This window comes from Artemia sp. Qi Xiang Cuo, chromosome 3, assembly GCF_049724085.1.
Source record: "Artemia sp. Qi Xiang Cuo chromosome 3, ASM4972408v1, whole genome shotgun sequence".
In the NCBI taxonomy this organism is placed as follows: domain Eukaryota; kingdom Metazoa; phylum Arthropoda; class Branchiopoda; order Anostraca; family Artemiidae; genus Artemia; species Artemia sp. Qi Xiang Cuo.
Window position 1 is genome coordinate 59,355,829 of NC_142796.1, and position 23,402 is coordinate 59,379,230.

The 23,402-nt window shown below is 37.2% G+C and overlaps 1 protein-coding gene across 6 annotated transcripts in view; it reads right to left on the reverse strand.

Moving 5' to 3' along the window:
- Window positions 1–23,402, reverse strand: part of LOC148954345 (uncharacterized) — a 361,915-nt gene that overhangs the window by 315,637 nt on the left and 22,876 nt on the right. For all 6 annotated transcript variants that reach the window (XR_016141509.1, XM_089086288.1, XM_089086287.1 and 3 more), the window contains exon 2: window positions 4,539–4,642. Coding sequence is in view for 5 of the 6 variants with exons in the window: in XM_089086288.1 (XP_088942414.1) it covers window positions 4,539–4,607 (69 nt within the window). In the remaining variant the exon portion in view is untranslated. The remainder of the gene's footprint in view (window positions 1–4,538; window positions 4,643–23,402) is intronic.

Sequence of the window (23,402 nt, forward strand, 5' to 3'; positions counted from 1 at the left end):
GAAATTGCCCTTTTTAATAGTCGAACTTGAATGGACAGCAACTAGCCCCCCTTTCACACCCCCCGTTTACCCAAACACATTCAATCAAAGTTTACAGACAACCAGTTTGTTCAACGTAGTTTAAAGTTCAGGAAATTATGTATTTAAGGATGACAACCCCCCCCCCATAGTCCCCAGGGCAATGGTTGTAAGTTACGCCCTGGGGGCATATAAGGTTTTTAATGATAGAGTTGTCGTAAAATTTTCAAAAGGGACTCATTCAATTGGAAATTGAAAGGGATAGTGTCGTTTTTAACAGTTGAAAGTGATTGGAGGGTAACTAACCGCCCTCTCACGCCCACCATTCCCCCAAACACATCCAATCAAAATTTTCATTTTGATTACCAGCCATTTTGACAGCCATTTTGTTCAAAGTAGTAGAAAGTTCTGGAAATTAGGTCTTTCAGGATTACAACCCCCCCCCCCATCCCTCAGGGCAAGGGTTGTGAGTTATCCCCTGGGGGCATATAGGGTTTTATTGAAAGCCTTTATCGTAGAAACTTCAAAAGGGCTCATTTGGTTGGAAATTGAAAGGGCTAGTGCCTTTCTTAATAGTTGAAAGTGATTTGAGAAAGACTAACACCCCTCTCGCACCCACCATTTTCCCAAACACATCCAATCAAAATTTTGAGATAGCCATTTTGTTTAACGTAGTTGAAAGTTCTGGAACTTATGTCTCAGAGGATGACCACTACCCTCACAGCCCAAACCCAAAACGAACAGAAATTACAATAAATAACCGAGTCAAACTCAAAACGAGCAGAAATTAGCATAAGTTGGGCTCAAAACCTCTATGCCTTCCCAAGGCCAGAACATAATTTGCACTTTACTTAAAAAAATACAAACGAATGTGCATTGTCAGTTTAATATACATATACTGATATTTAGTAATCGAAATGTTAATATTATTTTTGATTTATTAAAGTTATAAAAGCAAAAACATTTATATTTTTTTCAATAAAGTGCAAATTATGCTCTGGCCTTGGGAAGGCATAGGGGTTTTGAGCCCAACTTATGTTAATTTCTGCTCGTTTTTGAGTTTGACTCGGTTATTTATTGTAATTTCTGTTCGTTTTGGGTTTCATTTATTTATCGATGCTGATTTGTGGTAGTTTCACGCTTACCAGATTATTGGATTTTATTTTTGCTCATTTTTGGTTTAATGGAGTTCTTTACTTTTCTTTAAAAACTTATTTCGTGGAAAAAAGTTTTTTTAATTAATATAAATAATAGACGGTATGATCGTTCCCTATCTCACCCATCATAAAAACCCGGACCGAGGCGCGAGTGATCCGGATAATTCGCAATTACGATAATGCAATTGCGAACCATTTTTCATTCATTGACGAATACATACTAACCCGCTAATGCAAGAGGAAGTGGGAGGAACTCTTTGTACACACCGAGAATGAAGTGCTAGAAATCATCTGCGGTGAACTTACTATTATATTATCTTTATACAGTGCTCCCTACCAGGGTTGCCACTGTCAGTAGGATTTTACTAGATCTAGTAAAAAAAAATCTAGTAAATTTAGAGGATCTGGTAAATTTCTCGAAATCTAGTAAAAACTAGTAAAAACTCACGATTTATAGTAAACAAAACTTTTTTTTTATTTTCCATAAATTCAGGGAAAAAAATTATCGTAAACATATGACAATTTACAATTTTTTCTTGTCTGTTTTACAATTTACAATTTTGCTTGTCTGTCTCAGAGACAGATGAGACAGACAAGCATTCACCTATTTTCATAAACAAACACTTCACTTTCGGCGTCTAAAGGTCGACCAAATCAGCTTTCTGTGTATCAAATCTTACCAACTAAAAATGAAGCTATAGTGACACTTGGATTTGTGACGATTGGGAATCTATTGGAATCAAAACAAAAGCCAACCACCCAAAGTGATTAGGTGAATCTCCTCAGTTTGAAAATTTTTATTGAGGAAAAAGGAGCCTGCTGAGAGAATACGAGTATATATATATATATATATATATATATATATATATATATATATCCAAAAAAGGATTTTTGAACTTGTAGGTTTCCGGAATTTTCAATCATACTATCAAAACGAAAGAAAAGAGGAAAAGAGAAAAAAAAGAAGAAAAAAGCAAAAAATATTGGGAAAATCGTACTGATTATCCTCCTATAGTAAAAATCGATGCTTAATGGTGCGCAAAAAAATTTTTTGGTGCATTTAGTAAAAACAGATACGATCTAGTAATTTTTTTCTCTCCGATTTCGTAAATTTTTCCAGGTCAGGGTGGCAACCCTGCTCCCTACATACAAGGCTTGGAAGCTCTTATTAAAAACAAACCCCCTTCCTCCGATTATATTAATTCTTAATCTAGCTGAGATCCAGGAAAATGAATGAATGAATGAATTAGACAAGTTTAGACAAGAAACACAGAAGGAGCAAAAATAAAAGAAAATAAGAAAATGAGAAACGAAAAGATGCTTCAACAGAAACAATAATGAAAAAGAAAGAAACACGTAACAAAACACTTACACTTAACCTAAGAAGGAGAAAAGAAAATTCACATTACTGTTGAAAACTACTGGGTTAGTATGGACCACCACTGATAAGTTTGACGGTTATTATTGAATTTAACAATATGTTTTTCTGGCGCTTTCAGTGGATCCGTGATATTGTAAATCCTGATTATTTTTTGCCTTTCTGAAGCCAGTATTCCAAGCATGTGCTAAGGCAACGAGAGCTTGGGGCACTATGATTCCCTCTTCGAGTTCTACCAACCAGTTCAGTATTCGAAGCTATCTTCAGCAGGAGCTTAGGACGAGAGCGGTGACAATTGAGAGATAGAAAGTAATTGCCCACTATGAAAATACCTTTTTGTGGTATTTATACTTTTAAAAGGTTCAATATTCGAATCTATCTTCAGCAGGAGCTGAGGACGAGAGCAATGAAAATTGAGAGATAGAGAGTAATTTCCCCCTAGTTTTTGAAAAATACTTTTTTGAAGGTATTTATACTTTTAGAAAGTTCAATATTCGAAGCTAGTTTCTGCAGGAGCTTAGGACAGCAGCGGTGACAATTGAGAGATAAGGAGCAACTGCCCCCTATTTTTGAAAAATACCTTTTTGTGGTATTTATACTTTTAGAAAATACAAAGTTCAATATTCAAAGCATCTTCAGCAGGAGCTTAGGACGGCAGCGGTGACAATTGAGAGATTCCCCCTAGGTTTTGCAAAATACATTTTTGTGGTATTTATACTTTTAAAAAATAAAAAGCTCGTCAAGCTTTCTGGGATATTCCTTCACACGTGCACACGTGATTTTTTTTTCCCCCAGTGAAAAGATGTATAATTTAGGTGGAAATGTGCCCTCGGACTGTGAGGGGCTAGGTTTTTGTTTGCCTTCCCATCAATATTTTGAAAAATACCCTCACTAAAAAAAAATTGAAAAAATCCCCCTCCATTTTTGGATTAGACCCCCTCCATTTTTGGATTAGACCCCCTGCATAGACTCTAAAAAGAAAGATGCTTCTCGCCGTTGGGACGAATATTAAGACAGCTGATTGTTAAATTTCCTGAAATTTCCTGACACTCAAGGGCGTATCCAGGATTTTTATTCGGGGACGGTTATTCTTTCGGGGTGAGGAGGTTACAAAAGAAGCATCAAAAAGTTGTTTATATGCATTTTTGTTATATTTTTACGAGTCAGACAAAAAATGGGGGGACTTAGGGCTTGACCCCCCTCCCCCTCGATACGACTTTGCTGACACTATATAATGTGGCTTCATTTGATTAGTAATTTTCCAATATAGCCTATAAATTTTATTTTTTCCATGAAACAAAATTTTGTGAGGAGAGTCGTGAGTTTACAATTTTAGAGTGAGGACCAATCCTGAGTCCCAGACAAGCAGACTCTAAGCCAAACATAGCAAGCTAGATTTTTTTTTATATATATTTATTTTAGCTAGGGATCGTCTTCACATAAAGGATCACATATTGTCAAATGTAATCCTTGTCGGCCAACAATCTAGGGCCAAACGAAAGACAGGCCATTTCCGAATGGGTGGAAGGGTACAAAGAGTCAGGCTTTAAATAGACTACGATGGAGAAGGAGCGTGTGTGCTGGCCTCGGGCGGCTTGGTGGTACAGTTAGTTGTTAGTAGTAGTAGTAATAGTTCAAATAATCTTCCAAGCCCTAGAAATAGGAAGAGGGTGGAGGTCAGTGTCGCTAATTCAAGAAAATATAAGGGGATAAGAGTTTCTACGATTTTTTTTTTTTAGAGAATAAACAAAAGTTTTCTTTTCAAAACAGGGTGGAGGTTTTTTTTTAATGAGAATCCAGAACAAATACATTTTTCAGCATCTAGGAGAGCAACTCCCCCTCCCAATTGGCAACCCTCAAGGCAGGTAGAAATTTGAAGACACTCTGATGTATACTAATTTGGGATTTAAATCAAATCCTGAAAGCAAATCGAGGCCTAAAAATGCCCTTTTATGCTCCTCCACAGGAAAAAAAATAGACATTACCTTCCTTCGCAGTACATCCTCATCATCAATACTGTCCAAGTCCTGATTACACGTATCCAAAATTGTCATTTTTGAACCTTAGCTCTTTTCCCGCCAAATTAAACCTGAAAGAGAGCATTTGATTTTTTTTTCAGCAGTAAATCATTTATCTAAAATAAACAAACTTCAGGATACCGGTTCATGACGAAAGCAAAATAAACTATCTTAAAGCTTCTAAGATTGCATTTCCTGAATAAAGTAGTCATACGGGGCAAACTTGGACAGGGTACTGGACATTCCTCTTTATCCTAGTCAAGGATGTTGACAGGGGGTGCCCTCGTCTCCCAGACCTCCTCCAAAATCTTAAATTTGTCCGAATTTCTTAGATTTATTATTCAAATTATCAAATAAAATATGTTTTATTACTGACCCCTACAAAAAAAATCCCTGTATGGAAACCTGGTCCTAATCATACTCTTTCAACCTTGTAGAGACGGTATACATCTACACAGAAACTTGTTTCGGGGGGGGGGATTAATAAAACAGGCAATTTATACAAGAAACGGGGTATAGGCCCACTCTTAAGATTGTGATGGGAACAGGCTCAAATATCTCCCAATACATGCCTGAGGGCAAGGCCATATTCAGGGGGGTTCAGGGTTTGAACGTCCCTCCCCCAGATTGTTTTCCGACTCGTGAAAACGTAACAAAATGTATATAAATAAATGTTTGATGCGTTTTATAAGTTATTGGTAACCCCTCCCCCACTCAAACCCCCCAAACAAAATCCTGGATATCCCTTGCTTTAGGGTAGGGATCCCCCTCCCAAATAAGATATTTTTCTGTAAAACGCCTTTTACTCCTGCAAAAACTCTAGACGAGCTTTTTAATTCACTGGAATAAAATCAGCAACTGCACTATTGACAGCTGCAAGTAGGAGTTTATGGGGTCATATGCAGGGAATTAGGTATTTGTTAAGCGCTTTCCATGTAAATTGATTCCAATTAATGACAATAAGAGTTAAGTTTTCGTTAAGTCGTTAGTGATTAATTATAAATTATATATGATTATGAAATACGAAATATTAAGCTGTTATATTAAATAAAATTACTGATAAATAATTACCATAAATAGGCTTTTTGGGAATAGCTGAGATTAATTTAGTCGCAGGCCATTAATTCACCTCTGGTTGACTCAGCCCCTATTCAAATGGACCCTCCTTAAATCAACAATATACCTAGAAAGTTTATTTCAGCACTTTTTGTTGGAAGTGATAAAAGTTGACTCGAATGAAATGGTCTATATCCATTGGCCAGTTCTTATGTAAGTGTTCTTTTATGCTGATTTAATGCAAAACTACCCCCCCTCAAAACACAATATTTGAAATTAACAAAACTTTGCATGCCCAGAGCCTGAACACACTTGAATTTCATGGTTGCAACGATGGGGTTGAATGGGAGTTTAGTCAAATAGGGTTGGGTTAAAAGGGGGTTGAGCTGCTTGAGGGTTGAATTGAATAAGGGTTGAGTTAAATGAGGGTTGATTTGGACGGGGGTGAGTTAAATGAAGGTTCAGTTAAACAGAGTTAAGTTAAACGGCAGTTGAGGTAAATGAGGGTCGAGTTGCACGGAGGTCAAGTTGAATGATGATTGAGTTGGATGGGGTTAAGTTCAATGGGGGTTGAGTTGAATTACGTTGACTTGAAGGGGGGTTGAATGAAACGGGGGTTCAGTTGAACGAGAGTTTATTTAAATGGGTTGACTGAACACAGTGGCGTCGTTTTGGGGGGATAGGGGGCAGTTGCCACCCCCCCATAATTTGGATAAAAATATTATTATATAGCCCATACCCATTGACTCTCCGGATGCGGACCCCTATTACCCCCCCCCCCCGCCCCAAATAAAAATGCTAGAGCTACGCTCTGGGTGAACGAGGTTTAGTTAAACGGGGCCTCAGTTAAACGCACACCAAGCAGTTGACTTTAATCTACAGACGAGTCTGTTAAGGCAAAAAAAAAACTTCGTTGTCTCTCGTGAGTAAGAATTACTAGTTGAAATTTATAAGGAAATCCCGCAGTTCAAATATATTATGTTTTGATGTATTAGTGGCCAGGAACGTACGTAGGTAGCCCCCCCCCCCTCTCGAATCCAAGTTATTCCAATTTCTAGGTATTTTTTATTCAAATTGTCAAACAATTTTTTTTCTATTATTGCCAACCCCCCCCCCTGAGAAAATCCGTCGTATGGGCCTGCTAGTAGCTTGCTTATAAATCAAAGTTCTGTAAACTATCCATTCTGTTCGAACTTATTATTTCTTACTGAAGACCCGATTTTAATAAGAAATAATTAATAATTTTGTCCCTTTGGAACGAAAATAACAAATGGGCGGGCCTAGTTTTCTTATTAATTGGTGACATGAAAATATCTCTGCCACGAAAAAAAAAACTAACTGTTATTAATTATAATCGCAAAATTAAAACCACCCATTGCCTTGGGCAAGTCTAAATACAAATTAATTCGCCAGCTACTATTATTCTTTTCATAAGACTCGGATTGCTGGGCTCTAGGACGAGGAATATTTCTCACTTAATTAAAAATCATGCTGTTAAAACCAGCATTGCCATATGAGGTGAATTTTGCACATTTTGTTTTTTTTATGGTTTCAAATTTAATTCTTCGAGTCAGTGCGTTTTTTAAAGTGGTCCGTTCAGTGTATTTCTGCCTTTATGGTTGAGCTATCGTTATTATGCGAGATGAAATAAAAAAACAAGCTTTTCAAACTCAAAGTAAGAAGTGACATTAAGACTTTAAACGAACAGAAATTATTATGTATATGAAGGGGGGTGCCCCCTCCTCAACACCTCTCGCTTTACGCTAAAGTTTTTTATTAGTTTCAAAAGAGCTTCTTATCAAACAGTTCATAGTAACGAACTGTAAGTGATGAGCGACCCGGCTCAATAGCAACCGAAATTCTGAAAAACGGAATTTTGATACCAGTAGATATATTAAAAAAATTATACTTTTATGCTGATTTCAAATATATAGGTTTCATCAAGTTTAGTCTTACCCATCAAATGTGACGAGCCTGAGAAAATTTGCCTTATTTTCGAAAATAGGGGGAAACACCCACTAAAGAGGTAGAATCTTAACGAAAAGCACGCCGTCAGATTAAGTGTATCAGAAAACCCTACTGCAGAGGTTTCAAGCTCCTATCTGCAAAACTGTGGAATTTTGTATTTTTTGCCAGAAGAAAGATGATCGATGCGTGTTTTTTTTGTTTTTGTTTTTTTTTTCAGGGGCGATCGTATCGATTCAGTGGTCCTAGAATATCGTGAGAGGGCTCATTCGAACGGAAATTAAAAGTTCTAGCGTCCTTTTTAAGTGACCAAAAAAATGGAGGGCAACTAGGCCCCCTCCAACGCTCATTTTTTTCCCGAAATCACCTGATCAAAATTTTGAGATAGCCATTTTGTTTAGCATATTCGAAAACTTAATCAATACGTCTTTGAGGATGACTTAATCCCCCACAGTTCCCGGGGGAAGGACTGCAAGTTATGAACTTTGCCCATTGTTTACATATAGTATTGGTTATTGAGAAGTATACAGACGTTTTCATGAGTGATTTTTTCTCGTGGGGGGGGGGTGGAGGAGGGGCTTACGAGGGAGGATCTTTCCACGGAGGATATTTCCATGGGGAAGGGAATTTTCTATGAAGGGGCGCCGGATTTCCCAGCGTTATTTAAAAAACGATCAGAAATTGAATAAAAAACGAGTTTTTTTCAACTGAAAGTAAGGAGCAACATTAAAACTCAAGACGAACAGCAATTGTTACGTATATGAGGAGGGTTCGCCCCCTAGTCAATACCTCGCTCTTTACGCTAAAGTTTTTTTTTAGTACTTTCAAGAGCTAAATATTCTAATTAAACGGCCTTTGTGATTACGGGCTTTGTGATTCGAACAACATTTGATCGTATCGTATCTATCGTATCTGTCGTATCGTACGAAAAATCATAAAAAAAAGTAAAATTAATGTGCAAATTTTATTTTAATTATTCATGTACGGTGAGCCAAAATCAAAGCTGGATTAATTCAAAAACGTTAAGAAATTAAACAAATTTTTTTTTTTAACTTGAAGTAAGGAGCGACATTAAAACTTAAAACGAACAAAAATTATTCCATATATGAAAGGGGCTGTCCCTTCCTCAACGCCTCGCTCTTTACGCTGAAGTTTTTTTTATTTTTCTAAAAAAAAGAGTTGTGAGAAAGAGTCAAACTTTAGTGTAAAGAGCGAGGCGTTGAGGAGGGACAGCCCCTTTCATATACGGAATAATTTCTGTTCGTTTTAAGTTTTAATATCGCTCCTTACTTTCAGTCAAAAAACCAACAAAGAGAAAAATCTCTAAAAAAAAAACAAACAAACGAGACATCATCTTTCATCAGTCAAAAAAACTTTTTTTGACAAAAAAGCTTTGATTTTGGCTCACTGTACATGAATAATTAAAACGAAATTTGCAAATTAATTTTACTATTTTATGATTTTCGTACGATATGACAGATACGATCGATTTTTGTTCAAATCACAAACCCCTGAATCACAAAGGCAGTTTAATTAGAATAGATAGCTCTTTTGAAAGTACAAAAAAAACAATAGCGTAAAGAGCGAGGTATTGACTAGGGGGCGAATCCCCTCATATACGTAATAATTTCTGTTCGTTTTTAAGTTTTAATGTTGCTCCTTACTTCCAGTTGAAAAAACTTGTTTTTTTTCATTTAATTGTTCTAATGAAACAACCCTTGTGTTTCAGGAGTCAAACTTTAGCATAAAGAACGAGGTGTTGAAGAGGCGGCAACCCCCTTCATATACATAATAATTTCTCTTCGTTTTAAATTTTTATGACGCTCCTTACTTTCAGTTGAAAGAACTTGTTTTTTTAATTAATTTCTGATCGTATTTACAATAATGCCAGCAAATAAGTCTGCACCTCCATAGAAAAGTACCCCTCCGCAGTGGATTACCCTCTAGACAAAGCCGTACCCAGAGGGAAGGGGGTTGACCCCCGTCCCGAAATGTTTGTCTGACTCGTAAAAACATAAAAAAAAGATATAAACAAATTTTATATGCGTTTTTTTCGTTTTTTTGTGTGTAAACCCCCCCCCCCGATTTTATTTTTTAGTAAAACCCCCTACGAAAAAATTATGGGTTTTTTTAGTTAATTTTTTTTTTGAGTAAAACTCCCTACGAAAAAAATTATGGGTACGGCCTTGGATCTACACAATTCAATCCAGGTGACAATTTACTCCGGACAATTACCCTTAACATCTCCACGCATAAAATTGAAACGGAAAAGAGAAAGTAAGACTTAAAACAGTTTTGTACAGGAATTACGGCAAGCTCCCTTTCGCTGTAAAATTTCCCCTGAAAAGTTCACCCCCCTCCCTGTGAAAATTTCCCTCCCTATGGAAATTCCTCCGTGAAAACCTCCCAGCAGAAAATTCACCCCCCCCCACCCAAAAATGTATGCTTACTAACTAATAATAAGTACTATGCGTAAACAATGGGCAAATATTATAACTTAAGGACCTTTCCCCTGGGGATGTGGGGGGGGGGTAATGTTATATTAAGAGATATAGTTATTGGGCCTTTCAATTATGATGAACAAAATGGCTACCTCAAAATTTTGATCGGACGAATCGAAAGTTTTGATCGGAGAAAAAGGGGCGGGGGGGCCTAATTGCCACTAATTGGTCAGTAAAAAAGAGCACTAAAACTTTTAATTTCTATTGGAATAAGCCCTCTCCCAATATTCTAGGACAACTGGTTCGATATGATCACCCCTGTTAAAAAAAAACAACAACAAAAAAACAAAAAGAAACATATCGACAGGCATCCCTGATCTTTCTTCTGGCAAAAAACTTAACTTTTCTCATTTTTGCAGTTAGCAGGTTGAAACTTCTAAAGTAATGTTCTTTGATACGCTGAATCTAATGGTGTGATTTCCGTTAATATTCGTCGACCTTTAAGGGATGTTTTCCCCCTTTTTCGAAAATAATACAAATTTTCTGATGCTCGTAGCCGTTGATGGGTAACACTAAACTTAGTTAAACTTACATATTTAGAATCAGCACGATAAGCCAATTCTTCTTATATATCTACTGTATCAAATTTTCGTTTTTTAGGGTTTCGGTTACTACTGAGGCGTGTCGCTCTTTACTTACAGTTCGTTACCACGAACTGTTTGAAAGTATGAGAAAGAAGGCAATAATCAAAGAGATATGCATTGAAGCCTCAGGTACATGGAGCGAGTTTACAAGCTAGCAAGCCGGCTTGTAAAAAGTATGCAAGTCGGAGAGTACGCTAGAATTCGAGTACAGAAAAAAAGTCTCCACTTACTCAGTAGCCAACTTTCTGGTGTGCAACGCTGCCAACGCGGTACAATTGTGATGTTTCTGGTACAGATGATACAAATTTAGTCAAAAAATTGGTAAAGTTTATTTCAAAGCATTAGGAACGCTGCTGGCGTGTGAAAGCCACGTGAAACTGCTACATTCAAAACCAATGCTACTATCAACTAGTGCACCAGCTGATACAGGTAAACCCGGATATTTTACAAGCTAGTTCACTCAAAAGCCGGCGAATGTTGTGTAAAGTCACAAACTTTAGTTCTCAGTACCAAAAGGGGGTAAAAAAAAACTAGCTTAAGAAGCCTTCACACGTATGTCTAACCTGACTATTTTGCAGTGGCATCAATTCACGAAAATCTAGGGGAAAGGGGTAAAAAAACTAGCTTAAGAAGCCTTCACACGTATGTCTAACCTGACTATTTTGCAGTGGCATCAATTCACGAAAATCTAGGGGGGGGGGGGGTATTTTTTCATTTTCTAATGAAGATACAAAACACAGAACAAGATTGAGCAAAAAGTACCTAAAAAAGAAAATAGAGGCGACTTTGTCGGTTGGAAAAGTCGTAGATAAATCTATCCAAATCCAGTTTCTTAACCTCCTTTTTTGGACGGCCATAATCATGAGATTATTGTGTTCATCATTTCCCATTGTCGATCGCAGATAATCCTTCACACGCCCTACTGCTGAGAAGAATCGTTCATTGCTGGCAGTAGTCACAGGTAAGCTAGCACCTAGCTTCATTAGTTTTAACACTGCAGAATAGGCAATTGGGAGTTCGGATAAAATTTTGATAGCTTGGAGAAGATCCAGTTTAGAAGTATCACACTTTGAAAGATGCAACTTTACAAGAGAAAGCTGGGATTCTAAGACACAGTCATCAACACCGAGAATCACTTGATAATGACATATTACCCTTTAAACTTTCGAAAATTTCAGAAAATCAGTGCTTGAAGGGTGAAAGGCAGATAAAGCGTCGAGCAGAGGCATATTTTGCATGAAACGTCGTTCAATCCCGCTTGATAAACAGTCTATCACCTCCAAGTACAGAAATTTCTCGGAGTCTGATTGAACTGGCTGACTAATGTTGCGTTAACCGGCTGTTGAGTTTTATATAAAGTCTTTGAGGCGACTGGATATGGCTTGACTTCTCTTGCTCCAAGCGCTGGTTTTAAATTCTCGAGACTTTAATTTCTGAATATCGTGTAGAGTCAAGAATTTGGGTATGTTTTTGCTCCACTTTTTCCATTTGTTATCATTTCTCAGCTTTTGGAGTGTCTTGTATGTCCCAGAAATCATTGCAAGTGACTTATAAATCAGCAAACCTTCTGTTTGAAATTGCTCTGACAAACAATTTACATTGACTAATAATTTTTCCATTGTGCCAATTTTTTTTTCAGTATTCCTTTTGCTTCACACGCTACCTCGCCGTGACAACTATTAGAGACTAGGGCTAGCACAGCGATAATGCAATCAAATCTGACCTTCACCTTAGAAATAGAGCAGTCTGCGTAAAACCAGCAAGTTAGAACGGTCCTTTCAAGCTCCGACACCTTTTGCCCACTAATACGCTAAGATTCCACAAATAGTTCATGTCGATTGTTGCCGCATGATATATATACGTAACCATAAAATAAAATTCTAAAAGTTCACTGACATTTCGAGGCAGTCAGTCAAAATCAAGCTTGATCTTTGGGCGTGACAGTGTACATAAACTCCATGAGGCACCTTCTCCTTAAGTTTTACTTGAAGTCCTATATTTCTATAGTTTTACAAATTAAGGTGGATAAGCTTTCGGTGTCTAGTTTGTGCATGCGATACCAGCCGATTGGTCGCTCTACAACTCTTCCAATTGATATGTAACTGAGTCTGATCGCTAAATGTTCTTTTCTAGAAGCAACTTTGTATCGTCGACAAGAATGGCGTAGTAATTAGCTGATTTTACTTTTGAAATAATGTCTTGCCGCAAGGCACTTCCTAGCAGTGTAACTGCGCTTTGGTAGTGAGGATTGCAGTAGTAACGATATCGGTGCTGTAACATGGCCTTCAACTTTTCGTTCCCCTTAAATATTTCCTCCATCAGTTCAACGAAATTACCCCGGTTTTCTGATTCGTCATGACTTCTCAAAGCAAAACCCTGACGGCCAAGAAAGCAAATGCATGAAAAATGTGTTTCGTATGATCTCTACTTTCTTGAACCTTTTCATATCTGGACCGACTTAAGGGATTTACTACACATCTCGAAGTATCAGTACTAGTTATCTTAAATTCCGTCCGTGCTGACACACTTTTCTTATGTCTTTCACTGCCATCATTTTACTTCAATAGAGCAGAACTGTCTTTCCACTTACAAAATCCTGTCTCGATGAAAGCCCTTCTGAAAGTCATTGAAAAGTAATTGCTAAAGTCCGAAAGTCATTGCTACACATCTCGAAGTATCAGTACTAGTTATCTTAAATTCCGTCAATGCTGACATATACTTCTTATGTCTTTCACTGCCATCATATTGCTTCAATAGAGCAGAACTGTTTTTCCACTTGCAAAATCCTGTCTCGATGAAAGCTCTTCTGAAAGTTATTGAAAAGTAAGAGTGCTATAAACTCTAGCCAGAGATCATAACGGCGGGTAAAACAGCGGAGGAGAGGAATGGTTTTACATATTTCAAACAAAGTTATCTCCCAAAACCATTGAAAACTAACACTGCTATTTAATGGCTCTGAAAAAATAAAACCCCTGCTAAGTCCCTGCTTTTTTATCTAGACGTATGTCGGTCCAGACATCAAGAGCCAGTTAGTTCCCATTCACGTGTGGAATTCGGTGCATGGCAGCAAGGAGTTACAGCTAAGCATTCAATTCTAGACTGCAGAACTCTGCGTGTAAGATTTCAAATTCAATAAATCAGGAAACTTCTTTTGTTACTACAATTATTGTCTGCGCTTGACAGGGCTGCTCACGTATAAGTCTGGTTTAACTTCCATGCCTAAACAAGTGCATAGCAAGGCGCAGCTTTAGTTATGAAAGTCTTGCTAGACTTTCATGTTAAAAAGGCTTGACTGAGCCCGATCCACAGTACTTGTTTTTATTAACACCAAGCAGTCGAGGGGGTGGTGGTTATAATCCCCCCTCTGGTCCCGCCTTGGTTAAGCGGGAGAACTCCTTGAAATAACATAGATTTTGCATCAAATATTTTACGATTTGTAAGTGCTATTTAAGGATTATTACCAATTTATCATGATTGAATCCCCTTAGAAATGGGATCCTGGCTACTCTTTTAACAGAACTTCAGCCATTATACAATTAAATTTAAAAGAAACAATTTATTTGAAATTCAAGTAAATAACAACGTTGGAACTTGAACCAACAGAAGCGGGCTGTCACCCCTCGTAAGCCATTCCTAGCCCCTTAAATAGATGCTTGGGTTTTAACAAAAACAAAATATTTACAACATTTTAGGTGAAAATATGAAAATGCATCAATTTATTTGAAAACTGATAAAACAACAGAGGTTACCAGTTAAGAACTTGTTGTTAAGAACAGTTAAGAACCAGTTAAGCACGTTTTTAGCAACAAGCAAGCAGCCACGCCTGGCGAGTGGGGAGTTTAAATTACCATCTTGTTCAGAGTAATTTTTGCTCTTCTAAAGTATAACATTGCTCTTTACTAACATTTGCAAACAACAATTTTTTTCCGGTTTGAAATCTGTTCGCTATTAATATCTTCGATATGTATATATATATATATATATATATATATATATATATATATATATATATATATATATATATATATATATATATATATATATATTTTATATTCCTCCTATGAATGAGGGAGGCTAGCCTTGTTTATTAGAAAAAATCCTCCACTTTCAATGTGAAATTGTCATTTTTGCAGCACTGGAAGCAGGAAATAGTCTAACATGTTTTCATTTTTCCATTTTTAAATATACTTTTTGAAGTTAGGAAATTCAATAGAAATTTACGTACAAAAGAATACATATAAAATGAACTTTTTATCGTGCATTACAGTTTTAAGGTCAAAATAGAGTTTGCTTAATCATGCAGACATTATAACGGCAGCCTTTGAATTGTGAGGCAAAAATAGAGGTCATAATTTCAAAAAATCACCCACAGTGAAGGGGCTTTGACACTCCTTATGTAATTTTCTATGCTAAGCGGTTAAGTTACCTTAGGTAGAACTTTCCACTCTTAATCAAGTTAGCCTCACACTAGGTTAACGTAAAAATCCCCCATCATATTATGATGATCAAGATCATCATAATAAGCATAAGCAAACTATTAAAAGACTTAAGTGTGGAATAAAGATGGGGATTAAAGCTCTGATCAAGTCTGAAAGGCTTTCTTGGAAAAGATTAATTCTTTTTGAAATTTATTAATTGCTCATCGGTTGGCTCGCCTGCGCTACGGGAAAAATTCGCTCCATAAGATCACGTAACGTCTTATTTTAGGTTAGCGGGAAGGATTTTAGGATTCAGTGTGAAAGCACCAAAAGACAACAAGCTACATTTTCACAAAATTAAGCAGTCCGTGAAGCAGATCGGTTTAGCCGGCTCGGTCGTATTCAACTACAAACTAGTTTTAAATATACTTTTTAGTGTCAATTTCATTCAAATAAAAATACTTTTTGCCCCCCCCCCCTCTGGACCCATCATAGGTCTATTCATACCTGAAAACCAGAATTTTTTAGGATTTTTCCTTTGGATGTGTTAAAGTAATGATGGTTTTTTTAGCAGAATTACATTTCTGCCAGTGTTGCTACCTTAAACCGTGAAAATAAATAAGCAAGACTAATTAGTTAAATTTGACAACGTTTTTTATCAGTAAACTATTCAAACATTAACAATATGTTCATTTCTAAAGACAGTTACACTTCCAAAGGGAAATACATCCCCTTAAGCTGTTTGATGTCATAACTGCAAGGTGTCTATATGCACTTGCATAGTTTTTGATTGCAGCGGGCCCCGATTTTAAAAGAAAGAAATTTGGATGAAAAAATATAAAAAATTAAGCAACGTAAGAAACAATCTTGAAGAGAGTTATGCCTTGATCAAATCCTTTAAAATGGAATTGGTGGATATCTCATGCAAGGGCGTATCCAGGATTTTTGTTCAGGGTGGGGTTATTTTTCGGGGGATTTATAAAACAACTTTAAAAACACATCAAAAATATGTTTTTATACATTTTTGTTACTTTTTTTACGAGTCCAACATTTTCTTTTGGGTGGGGGGTCAAATCCTGAGCCCCTTAAATATGGCCTTGATCTCTTGTTTTACCTAGGAAAGAACAATCCAATGAAAAGTAAAGTTCACTTTTATATATAAGAAAGAAAAGACATACAGCATTTTCTGCATAAGAAAATACATCACCAAGCAATCGGGGGCGTAATTTGCTATGGGGAAAGGGGCAACTGCCTCCCCTCGTGACCCCAGTTTGCCCTCCTCCCAGCTAAAATCTATAGTCTTTAAAAATATTGTCAAAACTAAGATAGGCCTACATAATTAAAACATCCACAGGGATATATTAGTTTTCTTTCGTATACCTTTGTCTTTATCGAACTCTATGGCTCATGTTTAATTTTTTACGGTCATTTTTATTTGAATTGGGAAAATCAGCTCCATTTTTACTCCCCCTTCCCAAGATTTTGACGAAATTCCGTCACGGCAAGCCACTCCAAACGACGTTATTTGTCCTGATATTTGTAAAGACACCTATTTCGTCAGAATAATAATTTAAATCAGAAGCACAAGATAGGGTCTGAAAATTCCTGAGGCAACCATTTCTGCATACATAAGACGGATTATAGTTGATAAATACCAAAAACAGGTATATGGATTAAACGAGATTGATACGAATCGAAATCAAGACCAGAGTCGGATTTCCTTTTTTGGTTACCGCAATAGACACATTTCTGATAACAAAGACATTTTCAGAGGAAATAGAATAATAATCGTGATAAGAAAACTGTGAACTAACAGACTAATTTGTAAATTTAAATGATGTTATCTGATATCCTTGTCAGAATAGGTACTTTCAACTGATACATGTGAGAAAGTGAGTGACGTTAAGACGACTAAATATCCAGAAACAATCGAACCTTCCCGCCATTTCTTTTGCCACCCCTAGTGATTTATCACTATTTCTAGTGTTTTTGCATGTTGCCTAAAGAAAAAAATCATTAAATCAGCACATATATCACTAAATTACACTAAATCAACCAAAAAATCACTTAAATCTAATGATTTTCTTTTTCGTCAGGTGGTAATCCCGGTCAGAGGTCACTTTGACTGTGGACTGGACCATCCTGAAGCAAATACCATATTACTTTTGTGTTGTTATAATTAGCTTTGTCTCAATGAGAAAAACTACGATGCTAGTATATTTTTTTTTAAATATTAGTACTTGTTGATATGTGCCCTACCACTCTAGTTATTCATTCATTGACGCATTGTAGAACCGTTTTTTTTTCATCAGTTTCTTTCAGCTTAGCGTGAGACAAGACAAAGAGAAAAGACAGAATAGATGGAAAATATATGGTGTGGGCTATATATTTGCACACTAGGGGCGGGGGGGGGGTAAAATATTGGACAATGTGAAGTTAGAAAACAATTATTACTACATAACATGCAGAATAATTGTACCTAACGCATTAGGCAAGCAGACCCGCTATACTTTACCCACCCCCACCCCCTAATGTGCAAATATATAGCCCAAATTTGTTTGTAAATTATCATATTTATATCTTACTTTGGTATATCATGGTTGCAGCGGTAGCTGCAACCTAGTAAACAGCGAACCACAGCCCATAGTTACCAAAAATTAAAAATTGGGTTTAGAAGAAGCTACCTAGCGAAAAAAATTGCCATCTGACACTGATTCAGGAGTGGTGACAATTATTTCGGTTCGTCTTAAAAGTAAAAGTTTATTGCGAAAAGAAATTTCTGGTGATTTCGAAGAAGTCTGAAACCCCTCAAAAATGGCGTCAGATCAAGTGCACCGTTGGAATCAGCATGGTCGAAAACCTTGTACAGGGAAATTATAGTCCCTCTCCTTGAACAACAAAGAAAATCGTTTTTTGCATCGGTAGCACTATCTCATCAAAATTTTGAGACAGCCATTTTGTTCAGCATAGTTCAAAGGTCCAACATCTATGGTTTTAGTGACGATGTGACCCTCCATATTCCCTGGGGAAAGGGTTGTACGCTGTATTGGTATCTGAAGAATCGATATCACGCGGATCGGTATGGGCGTTTTGGTATTGCCTGCATCTTAAACAAATCTTTAGTAGCTCATATAAAAAATATTGCTCATATATACGTCCTTCCTTCCTATAAATTCAACCATCAGCAAGTTCCAAATTGCACAAAAAACGGCATTTTGCGTGCCTTGTCTCAAGGTGAAAAGGTGGGGCTATTGGGCTACCAGAACTTTTCAGAGTGACGTTTAATGGCTCATTTGAAAGCTATTGCTTATATGTACGTGATTTTTTATCAATTCTGCCATCCGTAAGTGTTATATAGCACAAAAAAACAAGGGCATAATTTCGTCAATAACCTGGGAGGGGGGGGGCAAAGGTTGACCAAAATTTCCCAGATCAAGTGAAAATATCAGTGAAAAATAAAAAATAATCCTTGTAGTACCATAAATGCAAAGAATTAACAAAGAAAATTGACCCGGTTCTTTGACTTATGCACGCTTATTTTCATTTTGACAAAATTTTTGAAGAAACTAAGTTTCAGCTAGGGGGCGCAAATTGCGGTCTTGGGGAGGCAAACTGGAGGGGGCAGTTGCCCCCTCTCCCATAACAAATTACGCCCTGACAAAAAACAACACTTTTGGTGTCACATCTTAAGTAGATAATGCAAATATTACAAACATATAAATAAAATCTACAAACAATTTCATCGGAATGATTTTATATCGACCTTTTATGTAATTATCTTAACTTTTAATTACTATGTGCCATGTTTTGTTCTTTACAAGGTTTTCAGCTATATCCGATGAAACTAGCATAGGCCCCATTTATAATGAACAGTATCGGTCATTTATGTAACTCTTTTTCGATATTGTTTCAAACTGTATATTCTTTCACAATATACAAGTGTTGGTGACTCAGTCAGTAGAGCGTAGGTATTGTAATCCCAAGGCGTCGAGTTCGAACCTCATCGGGACAAAATTTTTCTATTAATTATAAATAGATAGATTATGATATAATAGATAGATGGTGCTGGTTTCTAGGAAAGTAAGGCTTTATTACAAAATTTTTGTGTCCTTGTAATGTTTAGTTATTATAAGCTTTACTATTCGTTCTTTACTTTAACTTGCTGCGGAAAAAAGAAAAACCAAAATATAATAATGAAGTGGTACTTGTTCATTATTCGGTACACCCTCGAGAAATGAAGTTGCGCTTTTTACTGCGACTACTGTAGAATGGTTAAGAGTCACCGATGGTAGCATATGTGAGCATAGTAATGGTGAGCATAGCTTGTAGATGAAAATGCAGTTTTTTTTGTAAAAAGTGATACTAGTTGCCCTCCAGTTTTTTTGGTTCCTTAAAAAGGGGACTATAACTTTTAATTTTCGTTCGAATGAGCCCTCTCGTGACATTCTAGGACATTCTCGCGACAGTCAGAGAAACATATTAGAAGAACATTAGGTAGGACGTATATCATACAAGTACGTAAATATTTAATATATAGAGGTGGTTAGGGTAATACCATATTGGTCCATATTACCATTCAGAATTGACAACGCACCAAATTATTTTATTGATACTTTTTCTCCTGCATATTTAGACATGCAGCTGAATCGAAGTAAAAATACGCATGAACTGGCATTGGTGTTTTTGTGGGCTGGTAGTTATGTTATTTTTTATTTTGGGGAAGGGCCGAACTCAATAATTGTACTTACGTATTATAGAACCAAATATGTGTTCTTCATCTGTTGTAAAAACCGGTTGATCTGTGAGCACTCGGAGATAATTAGCTTAGCCTGAGTGAGACAAACTACTATACAGGTATATATTAAATAAATATTTAATATATAGAGGGGGTTAGGTTATGTTAGGTCAAGTATTTAAAATAATGCGTTCCGGACGGCCTGCTTTCGAAAATTCTCTGTTGTAGTTTCCATAATTTTGTTACTAAAGTATATTTTCATCATATTTTGTATATTTCATTATGATTAACCTGACTTCACTTCTTGAGTGTGGTCGCTAAATACGTAAAACGTTACAAAATGAATATAAATTTTTTTTATGTCTTTTTAAAGCTTTTTTTGTACCCCCCCCTCCGAAAAAATTCCTGGAAACGGCCCTGGTGGCAAGACCCAGGCTTGCTCTGAGTAGAAAAATCCTCACCCAGAAAATAGTACAGTATGTCTATACTTAGCAATAGGGACATAAAATGAAGGGGTATTTGCCCCAGTCCTCAAAAGAGGGTCTTCGGTAGCTCTTCCGGAATTTCAAATGCTCCTAATATTTTATGTTTATATATCTATTATAAACGTCTTATCTATATCTCTAATTTACATAACTATACATAGAATTTGTTATTTTCTTCGTCTTTTTTTTTTAGTTCGGCCCCTCGAAAAAGTTCGTATATACGTGAGTAGTAAGGCCATATAAGATTGAAAATACACATACACTTTCAGACGCCTGAGGCATGGATATGTGTGTGTATTTTCAAGTAATTGGGTTACCAGGGCCATTTACCTATTACTATGAACGATACATGGCTTGGCAGACAGGTTTTCTATTGTGACACCCATTTTTTGGAGGTCAAACTCATGGATACATGTTTATTTTTTTTTAACTGGTATTTTTTCAATGAAGCCCATAACACTTTGCTGAAACCCATGAATGTAGGACTGAAAGTCCATTCGTAGTATATCTGAATCCAATTACTAATCAAGTTAGTGTGACCGCCATTTTTTGATCTGGTTAGGTGGGTATAATCTGGTTTGGTTCGTTATTGCGAGAGGATTGCGTAGGTACTAAAGGAACATTTGAAGGTGGAGAAAAAAAGGGGTAATTAGTGATTGGATAATTTTAACAAGAAATGACTGAAAAGTTTCTTGGAGGAGATGGAATGAATGTGTACTGTATAATACACAAGTGATGATTTGCACAGTGTTGTCAATTTTAAATAGTTTAGAAATAAAAAAAATTAACAAGAAATGGCTGAAAAGTGTTTTGAGGGAGTTGAGTTGCACGAGGGTTGACTTGCACGAGAGTTCAGTTACATGCGGATTCAGTTACACAGGGATTAGTTAAATGGGGTCGAGTTGCACGAGGATTCAGTAGCACGGAGGTTCAGTTGTACGGGGTTTCGGTTATACAGGGGTTCAGTTACATGGGGGGTTCAGTTGCACGGGGGGGGGGGTATCTGCTATAAAAAACACTTCATTCTATACAAATTGTAGGTACAAATAGATTTATAGACCCTTAATTTAGGTATCTGACTATAAGGCTTTATTATATCTTTTCAGAACAAATTATTATTTTAGGGAATTATTTCGGTGAAACAGTTAGAGACATTTTAAAAGGTGATTTTAGAAGAGGACTTGAGGGTGAAACTCTGTGGTCGTTATAATACACAAGTTCCATTTGAACAGTGTTGTGAGGTCCCTTACCACAACCCCAAAGGGCTCCGACCCCCCCCACCCAACCCCGAACGAATCCCCCGCTCCTCAAAGGTTCTCTGGACTTCCAAAGGACCCCCGGCGCCCCAATGGCTCCTGATTCCCCAATTATAATACTTTTTAAGGCTTTAATATATCTTTTCAGAACAAAGTATTATTTTGGGGAATTATTTCGGTGAAACAGTTAGAGACATTTTAAAAGATGATTTAAAAGATGATTTTAGAAGAGGACTTGAGGGTGAAACTCTGTGGTCGTTATAGTACACAAGTTCCATTTGAACAGTGTTGTCAGGTCCCTTACCACAACCCCAAAGGGCTCCGATCCCCCACCCCAACCCCGAAGGAGGCCCCCCGTCCACAAAGGTTATCTGGACTCCCCAAGGGCCCCCGGCACCCCAATGGCACCGGAGTCCCCAATTATAATACTTCTTAAGGCTTTATTATATCTTTTCGTTTAGGGAATTATTTCTGTGAAACAGTTAGAGATATTTTAAGAGATGATTTAAAAGATGATTTTAGAAGAGGACTTGAGGGTGAAACTCTGTGGTCGTTATAGTACACAAGTTCCATTTGAACAGTATTGTGAGGCACCTTACCACAACTCCACAGGGCTCAATTCCTCCCACCCCAACCCCAAAGGACACCCCCGGTACTCAAAGGGTCTGTTGTTGCCCCCTGGGCCCCCGGCGCCCCAATGGTTCCTGAATCCCCCGTCATACAAACTATTAATGGGTTAGTTTATCTTTTAAGAAAAAATTATTATTTTAGGGAATTATTTCGGTGAAACAGTTAGAGACATTTTGAAAGATGATTTTAGAAGAGGACTTGAGGGTGAAACTCTGTGGTCGTTATAATACACAAGTTCCATTTGAACAGTGTTGTGAGGTCCCCTACCACAACCCCAAAGGGCTCCGATGCCCCACCCCAACCCCGAACGAAGCCCCCGGTCCTCAAAGGTTCTCTGGGCTCCCAAAGGGCCCCCCGGCGCCCCAATGGCTCCTAAGTTCCCCATTATAATACTTTTTAAGGCTTTATTATATCTTTTCAGAACAAATTATTATTTTGGGGAATTATTTCGGTTAAACAGTTAAAGACATTTTAAAAGATGATTTAAAAGATGATTTTAGAAGAGGACTTGACGGTGAAACTCTGTGGTCGTTATAATACACAAGTCCAATTTGAACAGTGTTCTGAGGTCCCTTACCACAACCCCAAAGGGCTCCGATCCTTCCACCCCAACCCCAAACGCCACCCCCCGTCCTCAAAGGTTCTGTGGGCTCCCAAGGGGCCCCCGGCGCCCCAATGGCTCCTGAGTCCCCCATTATAATACCTTTTAAGGCTTTATTATATCTTTTCAGAACAAATTATTATTTTAGCGAATTATTTCGGTGAAACAGTTAGAGACATTTTAAAAGATTTCTTTTGGATGTTTGTGTCTCTTAGGGACCGTGTGTGTCTCTTTGGGGTATGTGTGTCTCTTTGGGGCGTTTGAATCTTTTGGTCTGTATGTGTCTGTATTTTGTGTCGTTTTGGCTTTTTGTGTCGTTTTGGGTTTTGTGTGTCTCTGTTGGATGTGTGCGTCTCTTTGGGCCCGTGTGCATCTCTTTGAGCTGTATGTGTCTCTTGGGCTATTTGAGTCATTTTGGTCTGTGGGTGTTTCTTTTGGCTGTTTGTGTCTCTTAGAGACCATGTGTGTCTCTTTGGGCAATGTGTGTCTCTTTGGAGATGTTTGAATCTTTTTGGTATGTTTGTGTCTGTATGGACATTTTTTGTCTCTTTGGGCGGTGTGTGTGTCTCTTTGGACTTTGTGTGTCTCTTCGGACTATGT